The following is a 12,745-nucleotide window of genomic DNA, read 5'->3' as shown; positions in this document are numbered from 1 at the left end:
GAAAGTAAAGGCACATGGGTATGATTCTGTAGAGTTGAGATCTCAAGGAAAGTTGTCATAAAATACAGACTGGGTCAAAAAACAAACAAAACAACCACTCCATAAAAATATTACATATTCTAGTTGTGGTAGAAAAGTTTGTTGGAGTTTAAGAGTTATTAGAATGATTTTTTTTTCCCTTCTAAGTGTCGGTTTTTATTTCCTGCTGCCCTCTCTTCCTCCTTCCCAGGCAATCTCTCTCTCTCTTCCCCGCCCCCCTCCCCAGTCCCCATGTCTCTCTCTCGCTCTAATATACTGGTTTGTTTACAAGTGGATATACATTGTTTTTCCCACCCAGGCAATCTCTTGTAGTGAGGCAGGCTATGCTATTTCTGCCCAAGAGATCTGACTTTGCATAAATGTAAGGCCACCTGCAAGGTATTCTCAAGGAGAGAGAGAGAAAACAAAACAAGAAAAGGGCAGGGATCCTGCAGTTCTCCTGGACTTGACATGGCCAATGGGATTAGGAGTAGAGACACTAACTTTGCCAGCCTGCATCGTCAGGGTTGGTCCGGGCATGGTGCACATGAGGAGACGTCTGAGGCTCCAATTTTGACACACACAAAAAAATCACGAAGTTCTATATCTTCACATGTGATGCAGGAACAGAAAGCCATGGTCTTTAAGGAACTACTGTGGACTTAGATGGTAAGGACCCCAGTGTCAACATGAAAAACTTGGTGATAAGAGTTCTTTATCAATTTTTCAGATACCTACATATGAGTCTCTCAAAGTCTGATTTGATTTGAGGAAGGACTTTTAGTGATGGTGATTTTGACTCACAGCAATCCCACATACTACAGCAGAAGTGTCCCACAGGATTTTCTAGGCTGTAGGAATCTTTATGGGAGCAAATCACCAGAACTTTTCCCCATAGAGTCACTGGGTAGATATAAAGTGTCAATATTTTGGGGAGCAGCTAAGCATTGAATTGTTGCACCACCAGAGCTCCTTATAGGATGGCTAAGGATACCAAATCATGATTAAATGGAATTTTCACTAGCAAGATTGGGCATTGGAATCCTGATTACATTAGTTTAAAGTTCACAAAGATGGAGATAGTTCTTGCACATTTGAGGTAATGGTTTAAATTTACATCTATTATATAGTTGTAGAAAAAAAAGCTTGAAAATAAAACCAAAGAATTTTTTTTCTCTCCTTGTTTAAAATCACTTCAGATGTTATTCTAGACTCCATCAAAGAAAAAGAAAGAGTAGGAAATGCTTGAGAGGGCAAATATATTGAGACCAGAGCGCAAAAGTCAGAAGGGAGGAAACCTGGGTGGAGTGCTTGTCCCTACCAGCCCAGTTCTCACAGGCACTCTGTGGCCCTGAGTCACTCAAGCATTCTGTAAGGACTTCAGGTTACAGATCCAGGGCACTGAGATAACAAACTGTGGCCTTCTAGATCTGAGCTGCTATGACTTAATGGGTGTGTTTTGATTCATTAGTCCTGAAAGGGCAGGCTGAGGGGCTGAGGGAGTCCCTGAGTGGCATAAACAATAACATATTGGACTGAAACCACTGAGAGGTTGAACATTTGCGTCCACTAAGGCACAGCAGGGAAGGGCTGGCAATGTGTTTCCACAGAATTCTCCACTGACAGCACCGTGAAGCACAGTGCAACTCTGACACACAGTCACCATACACTGGAATCAACTTTATGGCAATTAGTATTTTTAAAGGACTACAAACAAGTATGTCTTGGAAAAGTTGCAGCCAGGGGACTTCTCGGAGGCAAGGATGGCAAAGCTGCATCTCTCAAACTTTGGACATGTTGCTAGGAGAGGCTGTTCTCTGGAAACATACATCATGCTTGGAAGGGTGGACTGACACAGTGATGGCAGCGGAGCGTTCAATTGTATCAGAGATTGTGAGGATGGCATAAGATAGGACATGATTCACATCTGTTGTTCGTAGGGTTGCTATGAAGTGTACTTGACTCAACAGTACCTAACAACAACTTCTACTTACTGTGCTCATCTGATGCTTGTTGTATTGAGGTGTGTAGGCATGTGTGTATATATCTTTGTAACAAGGACAAGTATTATAAAGGACAAGTGTATTTTGTCATTAGTTTGAAAAAAAATTCTTAGGAGATATTTCCATTACAGTGAATAAAAAAATAATAACATAATGATTTCCAAACTCTGGTTTATACTGTAATCTCAAATATAACCTGACTCAACAAAAACACTGTTGTGTGCCTTCAGGTTAGAACTGACTCACAGCTGACCGGCCAGTGGGTTTGCAGAGACTCTAAATCACACGGCTGGAGACTTTTCATCTTTTTCCATACAGCAGCTGGTAGATACGAACTGCTTGCCTTTGACAGCACAACTCCTTGTCACTAAGCCGACAAAACTCCCTAAAAAATGATTGTCTCAGTGGGACTGGATGGCACATCTTATTAGCACATCTGTATCCAAAGAATTTAGGGAGCTCTGGTAGCCTAAAGGTAAGCAGCTGCACTGCAATCTCAAAGGCAGATCGTTCAAATCCACCAGCTGCTCTGTGAGAGAAAGACAGGCAATCTCCTCCTGTGAGATTTACTGCCTCTGAAAACTTGCTGGAGCACCAGCTATGAGTAGGCACTGATTTGACAGCACACAACAATAAGAGGGAAGAACTGAAACAGATGAGGGAGTGAATAATTTAAAAGCGATGTATGATAGGGTCTTATGGTTATCGCAAGTGTCCACAATTAAGGTTGCATAGTGGAATGTACTTGGGGTGGTGGGAGGGGTGCAGGGGGATTGTGTACCAGGGAGAGAGTATTTCTTTAACTTTTGAAAGAGAGGCGCGAACTGGAGGTGGGGGGGAGGGCTGGGCGGGGAGAGAAGTGCAGTAATGAATGGATGGAAATCCAAAATCTCTGTAAATGTTCATTAAAATTATTAAAAAAAAGAGGGAAGAATGAAGAGTTTGGTTTTTATTTTAAACTAACCTAATAACAACACTGTTTCTAATGGTGTTCCTTTCACCATAACCTGAATTCTAATTACCTGAATCATGTGTTCAGCAGCAGTTCAGTCACTGGTGTTGTTCATGCACTATGTGTTGAGCTGCAAACTGAAAGGTTGGGAGTTTAAATCCCCACTCCTCAGGAAAAAAACACTGGCGCATTGCAGTTGGTTAACTTATAGTCTTCCCCATCAGACTGGAGACTAAGGTGCACCTGATCCAGCCTATAGTCTTTGCAATTACGTGCTATGCATCAGAGAGTTGGACAGTGAATAGGGATGATAGAAAGAAAATTGATGCCTTTGAGCTGTGGTGCTGGAGAAGAGTGTTGAATATATCATGGACTAATAGGAGAACAAACAGGTTTGTCCTGGAGAGGGTGAAGCCAGAATGTTCCCTGGAGTCAAGGATCCTGAAGCTTCATCTGACATACTTTGGGCATGTTGCAAGGAGGGACTGGTCCTTGGAGAGGGATGCCATGTTTGGGAGAGTGGAGGGACGGTGTAGGAGAGGAAGACCCTCGATGAGATGGATCGATTCTGTGAGAGAAGTGGTGGGAATGAATGTGTCTGAGACAGTGAGGTTGGTGCAGGATAGAATAGCACTTAGGGCTCTTGTATATAGGGTCGCTATGAGTCGCAAACGACTCAATGGCACATAACAACAACAACAACAACAACAAAGTAAGGCAGCCACTGAGGACTCACACACCAGAACTGCAGCTTAAAATTGAAGTCAGATCTGCACTTTTTTCTGACACACAGTTGTAAGGAGAGTCACTGTCCCTACTATGGGAATGTCTTCTTCTTCTTGTGGTGCTTTCAAGTCAAGAGCAAAACCAACTCATGGAGTTCTCTTGGCTCTAATCTGCATGCAAGCAGATCATCAGACCCTTCTTGGAGATTCTGGGTAGGTCTGAATCACCTTTCCATTAGCAGCTGAACATGCACCATTTGTGCAATCAAATAATTTTTACTAACCTAGCAGATTATAGCTAAGTCTTTCTGAATGCAAAAAGTACTTTTCAATGATTATTTTTTTTAGGACTTGCATTGAAGATTGAGGATGAAACCCTACTTAGGAAAAGTGGAAGATGGCTTGTGAGAGGGCATCATATAAAAAGGGAATGAGTCAAAGGAAGAGAATGAAAGAAGAAACAAGAGATGTGAGAAAAGGCATACGGAGATGAACAGAGCTGAGAAAACAGGAGGTGGGTGGAGGAAGGAGGGAGGAAAACTAGAAAATAAAATGTGGAAGGAGAGGGAGGGAAATGGGAGAAAGAAAAGGGGTGTCCCTTCAAAAAAGGAGGGAATTACTTGAAACAAAGGTGGTGGAAGAGAGTTGGAGAAGGGAAATAGAATGGGAAAGAAGAATGTTGTGGAAAAGAGAATAGAACAAAGCAGGGTTCATGAGCTGTGGACTAATTGTCTAGGACTCCTCATGGAAGTTCTAAGCTGCGGAAGGTGTAGCCTCACCATCAGATGAGCTGACCTCAGCTTCAGGACAGGAAACCACCCACAGCAAGATGGCCAGGAGTCACACTGGACAAGTGTTTGATATGCAAGTTTCCTTCTATGAAAACGGTGGAATTATATTTTGCCTATGCACTCTTTATTATATGCTATACTTGGACCAGGAAGCAGTAATCGGAACAGAACAGGAAAACACTGCGTGGTTCAAAATTAGGAAAGACGTGTGTCAGGGATGCATCCTGTCTCCATATCTTTTCAGTCTATATGCAGAACAGCTCATTCAGGAAGCAGGGCTTTATGAAGAGGACTGTGACATTAAAATTGGAGGAAGACTCATCAACAACCTATGTTATGGAGAAGACACAAGCTAGCTTGCTGAAACTGAGGAGAACCTGAAGAGCCTGCTGCAGAAGGTCAAGAACTGTGGTCTTCAATATGGATTGAAGCTCAACATCAAGAAGACAAAGATTCTCACCACTGGGCCAATTGGCAGCACCATGATAGATGGAGAAGAGATTGAGGTTGTTAACAATTACAGCTTGCTTGGCTCCACAATCAATACTCTTAACACCAGCAGTAAGGAAATAAAAAAACAAATTGCATTGGGTAAATCTGTTGTCAGGGACCTCTCCAGAGTGATGAAAAGTAACAGTGTCAGTCTAGAGACTAAGATGCACTTAATCCATGCTGTGGTCTTCACAATTACTTGTTAAGCTTCAGAGAGTTGGACCATGACTAAGGATGACAATGATTAAGAAGAAGAATTGATGCCTTTGAATTGTAGTGCTAGAGAAGAGTCCTGAACATACCATGGATTGCCAAGAAAATAAATAGATCTATCTTGGAGAGGGTGAAATCAAGATTTTCCTTGGAGGCTAGGATTTTGAAGCTCTATCTCACGTACTTTGGGCACATGACCAGGAGAGCTCAGTCCTTGGAGAAAGACATCATGCTTGGAAGAATGAAGGGATAGCACAGGAGAGGAAGACCCCAGATGAGATGTTTGATACAGTAACTGGGGTAATGGGAGTTAGTGTGTTGGAATTAGTGAGACTGGATCAGGACAGGGCAGGGTTCAGAGGTGCTATACATAGGGTCACTAGGTGTCACAGGTGACTAGATGGCACAAAACAACAATAACTATGGATAAAGTGAAAACAAAGTTGATGGTAATGGAATCAAATCTATCCTATGGTGATCACAAGAGTGGAGTGATATTTCTAGAGGGTTTCTAACATTTAATTCTTTGGTTGTGGATCACCAGGTCTTTTTTCTGAGATATATGTGGATGGATCTGAACTAACAACCTTTTGGTTGGTAGCCAAGCATTTCACCATTTATGTTCTCAGTAATTTTTATACAATATAATTTTGTATCTATTTTCATGTGATAGATGTTCCTGAAGAAATGTACAGGGGACAAAAATAAGTGACATTTTGGAGCTATGAAAGGACTGCCAATGCCAAGGTTGATTTTGACTGCAAGTGACTTTTGTCTTAGGTGATGAGTTAAAAACCTGTCCCTGTAATAGGGCCACAGGCACGACTGAAAGTGTGAAAGCAGTTGCGAAGAGGAAAGGACAATGCTTAAAATATCTTCTATCTTAGTTCCTTGTCACTAGGCTACAGCGCTCCAATAATCTTCCATCTTAGGTCAGCCAGTTCTTATCATTTAGAAGATAAGACATACAATTTTCAAAGGCATAATCTGAAATAAGGTCTTAAAGAGAAAAGAAAATGTCTTATATTCAAGACTTCAATTCTTTATTTTAAAAAGGTCTTTGCTGGGGGAAAATAGCCTCCTTTTATGACTATGTTATCCACATCCCACTCTGTCCCCTGTGCAAATGCCCAAGTACTCCAGTTTCACTTTGATTTTTTTGTCTTCAGTGACTGGGGTAGTTGGGGTAGGTGTGTTGGGAGACAGTGAGACTGGCACAGGATAGAGAGGGTTTAGGTCTGTTGTACATAGGGAGCTATGAATCACAGGTGACTCGATGGCACATAACAATAACAACTCTAAACTGATTCTGTTGACATAATTTATGGAGACCTGTGCAGTTAACCCAAAGTAGAACCTCTCTGTTGGTTCAAACCCACTAGCAGCTCTTTGGGGGTGACAGGAAGAGTAATCTCCTTTCAATTTACAACCTCTGAAAACCCACCAGAGGTTCAATAATGAGTCAATTAAAACTGTTTGGTGATGAATTCTCTTAGGTTCTTTTTACTCCAAAATGAGTTTTAGATGTTATACCACTGATGTGTCTAAAGTTGTCTTAAAAATTTGAGGTTTTATTTCAAGAAAAATGTTCTTTTCCTTTTTTTGAGAAGGATTGATCTTAAGGTAGCTCTGGTAGCATAGCGGATAAGGAGTTGTTTTGTGAACTCAAAGGTGGAACCTGTTAGTTTGAATCCACTAGCTGCTCCATGAGATAAAGGTGGGCAATCTCCTCCTTTGCAAGTTATAGCTTCTTGAAAACCTGCTGGAGGGTCAGTTATGAGTTGGTTCTGACTTGATTGGGTGTAACATAACATATCTCTGAATAACTTCATTTGTAAAAATAGTAGAAGTTGGGCTCTATTCTGATCTGTAACCTCTGAGGAAAGGTCGGAGAAGAAGAACGGTGTTCAGAGCTGGTTGTGGCCCCCTGTTTAGCCCCCTGAGTCCACAGTATTGTTTGAGAGAAGGCCTTCAGTCTTAAATCAGAGGATTAATGCATCTGTGCAGGGCAACCAGCCAAGTCAATGTGCTGGGCTTGCTCCTTGATGGAATTTAAGAAGTGGGGGGTGGGGGTGGGGTGGGGAAAAGGGAATATGCTTGCTGGTGCAAAGGAGAACAGCCAGGTCACAGCACAGTCAGGCACGCTGACCTTTTGAAGGAGCAGACCAGAACAAAGAAGAAACTTCAGGTTAAACAAAGCTCAGTATTTTTGAGCAGAAACTAGGTATAAATCACATAGAAGACTGTCTGCCTTTCTCTCTAACTGCAACTGGTGGCACTGAATTGGCAGAGATATGTGATATCTATCTATCTATCTATCTATCTATCTATCTATCTATCTATCATCTATCTATATCTAGCTACACCCTATGGAATATACCATCAGAACTCCCTACAAGAGGTTGAAGTAGAGTCTAGGGAAAAAAAGAGAAAGGCTTCTCTATGATAAGCACAGGGTTGCACAATTTGATGGTGGAGGGAGAGGTGGGTAATTGAAAGATTGAAAGGAGAATGATCTGGTGTAAAAACAATGTGTGCACACTTTAAAGTAAACCAGTATAAAAGAAAAAAAAAATTTTTTTTAAAAAAAGAGCCACTACGAAAGAGAGAGAGAGAAAGGCTTCTTGGATTTTCCCCCAAATCTATGTATGATACAAACAACCAAGAGAAAGAGGGGCATAAACTTCTTTAACCTGAACTGGTTTGCACTTTCCTGGGATGAGAGAGATTAACAGGGTGTTGTGAGGTGAAAGGAAGAGCAGTGGCTTATTGTGCCAGGAAGATTTTCCTCAATATTATGGGACTCAGCTTGGCTCTATGTGGATGTCCTTCAACATTCTCTCTGTGTTCTCTCCAAGGCTATGGACTTCCCCAGGCATGGCACGGTAAAGGGACCACATGGCACACAGACTCACCATCACACTTCAGTCCTTGCCTTGCCAATCCCCATAAGAGAGTCCCACAGTGCTCACAGAAGGTTGGACTCTTGTAGTTGTAGACTTTAAATCGATGCGGCATGTCGATTTTGAACCTTTCCTTGTGGAACTGAAAGGAGGAGAGAGAAGGTGTGATCATACCGTGTACCCCTGGGCTCCCCACCTGCCGTGCCTTGGCAGATACATTAACATAACTAACATTGAAAATAGTAAAATAATTGGAACCATGTGCATTTTAAACAACAATTTTTACTTGTCAAATGTTTTAGCCATGCTGTTGAGCCAACTGCTACTTGTAGTGACCATGCAGGACAGAGCTGAAAGGCTCCATGGAGCTTGGAGACTGTACATATTTAGGCAACGAGACTGTCACATCTCTCTCCTGCATGCTGGGTGGTGGTTAGACATTTCCATTGCCAGCAGAACAATTATCCACTGTGGCACCACGAATACTTAATTTTTCACTTGTCAAGGGTTGTCATATAAATGCAATCTCATTGCCATCAAGTCAGAACTGACTCCTAGCTGGCCCTCCACTTAGTTTTCTGAGGCTGCAAATAGCACAGGGGCAGACAGGCCATCTTTCTCCCAAGGAGCTGCTGGTAGATTGGCCTTTGAGTCAGCAGTGCAACTCTGACCTAGCAGAAGAGGAAATTTGGGCTATTTATTTAAATGAGAACTAAGAAAACACAGGCCATTTCTTTGTGCTTTAATATAAATATTTCCTTTCCCTTTGCAAACCCTAAACATTAGCTTTGACCTTTAAAAGACATCAAAGATTACCTCCTCAAGAGGAAACACTGCTGTGGGTTTATTACTGGAGAGCTTAATGCTCAAAGCACTTTCACACCTATTACATGTGAACTGAGGCGCTAACAGTTTCTGCCAGGTGCTGTGTGGGAACATTGATGTGCTCTTTCATATGCATGGGATACCTCATGTAATCCTCACACAATATTCCATTAGCAGTAGGTACAATATCCTCATTTGACAGATGAGGAAATTAAGTGTAAAGGAGCAAGAAACGTGCCTACATCACACAAACTATTAAGTGAGCTAGGTTTTGTAGGAGCTTGACAGTCAGAATTCGAGCTGAATGTCTGTAATTACTTCTATCTCATATACAGTAAGATCTATGAAAGATACAATCTGTGTAAGTTGAAAACCTGTCTGAGAAAGAAAACTCAACTCTAATTTCCTACTAGTAGAGAATGACAGAAAAGTGGTAAGACTGAACCTTGCCAAAGATAGAAAATTTAAGAATCTTGAAAAAACAAGGCAGTTTCGTCAAGTTGTGTCTCTTATACATTTCATTGTAGACCCACTGACATTGAGTCAGTTTTGACTCATGGAGGCCACATGTGTTATACAGTAGAGATACTCCATAGGGGTTTCCTTGTCTTTAGGAAGTGGATTGACAGGGATTTTACCCATAGTGATACTGGATAGGCTCAAATGACCAATCTTTAGGTCAGTAGTTGATCAGAATGTTTTTGTATCACCTGAAGATCTTAATAATGACTCTATTGTTGTTAGATGCCATCAAGTTGAGTATAACTCATAGCAACTCTATAAACAGCAGATCTGAACCCTATCCTATCCTGTGGCATCCTCACAATTCCTGACATACTTGAGTCCACTGTGGCAGTCACTGTGTCAATCCACCTGATTGAATCTTCTCTCCTCCATCATCCCTCCATCTTTCCAAGAACAATGTCCTTCTCCAAGGAATAGCCTCTCTTAGCAGTCTGTTCAAAGTATGTGGGATGAAGCTTTATCACATTTGCCTCCAAGGCTCTGGCTGTATCTTCTCTGACACGTCTGTGTGTTCTTTTGTCAGTCCATGGCGTATTCCGTTCTTTTCTACAACACTACAACTCAAAGGCATCAATCCTTTTCTGTTTTGCTTATTCATTTTCTAGTTTTTAAATGTATAGTAAATGATCATGGCCTCATGTGCAACTTAGTCCTCAAACTGACATCATTTGCTCCTTGGTAATTTGGAGAAGTTCCTGACTGTAGACTTTATCAGTACAATACGTCTCCTAAGCTCTTGACTGCTGCTGCTAAGGGTATTAATTGTGGTTCTAAGAAAGATGAAGTCACTGGCAGTTTCTCTTCTCCATCTCATATGATGCTGCCTATTGGTCCAGTGGTGAGAATTTTTGTTTTCCTTATGTTGAGATATACAGCGGCAGTCCTTGATCTTCTGCATGCAGCAAGCACTTCAAGTCCTCCTCACTCTGAGCACACAAGATTGTGTCATCTGCATCCAGACGATTACTGATGAGTCTTCTTCCAAACCTGAGGCCACATTCTTCTTCAGGGAGTTCAGCTTCTTGAATAATTTGCTTAGCATATAGATTGACTAGGAATGGAGAAAAGATACAACATTGAGGCACACCCTTCTTAATTGTAAATCATAGTAGTGTTCTCTTGTTCTGCCTGCAGAACAGCCTCTTGATCTGGGTTTCACATGAATACAATTAAGTGTTCTGGGATCCCCATTCTTTCCAATGTTAGACGTAGAGTGTTATGATCCACATAATCATGATTCCACATTGTCTCAAAATAAAAGTGGTGATTTAGAGGCGGGGGGAATGAGATGGGAAAATAATGTTAGTAGCGGAAGTATTGGGAAGTGGGTTTTTTAAAAATTATTACGTTTTTCTGAGTTTCTTCTCTCTTTAAATTTGTTGTGAATCATAGCAACCCTCCATTGGTTTTTGCTGTGCTGTTTTTAAAAAAATATTAAATTATATTAATATATGAAAATATTAAATATATTAATATATGAAAATATTAAATTATATGAAATTGCAGGAGAAATATGGGTAATCTTCTCTTATTGATTAACAGCCTCTGAAAACCACCTTGGGAGTTCGCTATGAGTTGGTTCTGATTCAGTGGTGTATAATAACAGCAGCATATACTATATGGAGTTCTGCCAAACTAAAAGCATATGGTTTGAATCTGCCAGCTGCTACATACCAACAAGATGAGCAATCTCCTCTTGTGCAATTTACTGCTTTGAAAACCTGCTGGAGTTTTCACAGCTATATTAATTGATAAACTTATTAACTGAAGCCTGCCATCATTAAAAACATCAAGTGGGTTGTAATCATATTTCAGCAAAGGGAGAAAGCCAGATACATACCATGGTTTCTCTACTGTTGATAGCAGATCCTGTGCACTTCGCTATAACTTTATCAATACACTTCTTGTGAATTGCTGCATTACATTCTGAGAAGAAATAAACACAGCTTAAGATCTGCAGAAGTTTCAAAAATAACTACATTTAGAAAAATAGAAGAATTCAAGAAGCATCTTTCTTACTTACGTCTGCACTGGTAGCCCTGTTTATTCAGACCCCTGCAATGAAACACACATTGCTGGTTTATTTGGATTTCAGAGGCATCAGCAGCACTAAAGATATATAAAGAGGCAAAACAAGATCTCCTAACTTTTTATACTCTCATTGAGCATTTTCTGACCCACAGGTCCGGTGTATCATTTGGCAGGAGACATTTGAATTTTAAGTGGCTTTGCTAAAATCTGGAGAATGAACTAAATGAGGAACTGTTGCATTGCTTTTGTCTGAGTATTTCACTAACACACACACACACACACACACGCATGCATTCAAATGCCTGAAAGAAAATGAAGCATGGGCTCATATAAACAAATTTCCATGTCCTTCACTGAACCATGCCTTGTCTCACCTAGCTTATAAAACATGAACTATATCTTTAAATTATTTTCTTTTGCAGAGTCTAAAAATATTTGCAATCAATAAAGTTCTAACCTTAGTCTGAATGTAAAATAACAGTCATCATTATAAAGGAGTTTCAAGTAATTAGGAAAAATCCCCCAACAGGTAGATGGAAATTCACCAAAATTCTTTTTAGAGAACTTGGTTAAGCTACTTCCCTGCATTAAGAATTCAGCAGTATCCCAAAGGGATGAACATCTCATTAAGAGGCACTGAATCTAAGAACCAGAAATAAGAGTTATTTCTAGTCACTACTCTTCCATAGCCTTTGCTATGTGGTTATTGAGGCTTAACCCAACCTCTGTTTGCAGGCTGTTAAGATGCCCAAGAGTCTCATGAACATTTAAACCCATCAGTTCCAAAGGGAAAATATTGTCTTTTCCAGAGTATTACCAGCAAAGCTGCCTGATGAGGTGGTAGAAGTTTTTACTGTACAATTGTACTTACAATAAAGATGCTTCCATACACTCTTACTTCTTGGGAGTTTCTAATTTAATCAGAAACTAAAGCAGTTTGATCCTTTTTCCTGGATTTATCTTTTACAAGAGTCATAAGATAAAAACTATTTATTAAATAAAAACCTCAAACTCAGTGCCATTACGTTGGAATGAACCCATCACTGATCTTCCAGTGGGTTTTCAGAGCCGGTATATTGCAAGGGAGGAGACTGTCCATTTTATCTCCCACAGAGCAGCTGGTGGACTTGAACCAGCTGCCTTTGTGTTGGAAGCACCACTCCTTACTCACTAAACCACCAGAGTTTCCTTTTCTTGATTCACACCACATTAGGTTTCCTAATTCTATAATATTTATTCCAGCACCCTTCCCTAAGGTGGGCCAGGG

The 12,745-nt window shown here is 40.7% G+C and overlaps 1 protein-coding gene across 3 annotated transcripts in view; it reads right to left on the bottom strand.

Annotated features, from left to right (window-relative positions):
* The window catches only part of PRKCQ (protein kinase C, theta), a 121,071-nt gene that overhangs the window by 89,602 nt on the left and 18,724 nt on the right, over positions 1-12,745 (bottom strand). For all 3 annotated transcript variants that reach the window (XM_006891860.1, XM_006891858.1, XM_006891859.1), the window contains 3 exons: positions 11,471-11,502; positions 11,288-11,373; positions 8,110-8,239 (listed from right to left, as the gene is read on the bottom strand). In XM_006891860.1, coding sequence (XP_006891922.1) covers positions 8,110-8,239; positions 11,288-11,373; positions 11,471-11,502 — 248 coding nt within the window. The remainder of the gene's footprint in view (positions 1-8,109; positions 8,240-11,287; positions 11,374-11,470; positions 11,503-12,745) is intronic.

Source organism: Elephantulus edwardii, unplaced genomic scaffold (assembly GCF_000299155.1).
Source record: "Elephantulus edwardii isolate Elephantulus edwardi_28Jun2011 unplaced genomic scaffold, EleEdw1.0 scaffold00105, whole genome shotgun sequence".
NCBI classification, from domain to species: domain Eukaryota; kingdom Metazoa; phylum Chordata; class Mammalia; order Macroscelidea; family Macroscelididae; genus Elephantulus; species Elephantulus edwardii.
This window is presented reverse-complemented; position numbering and strand designations above follow the sequence as displayed.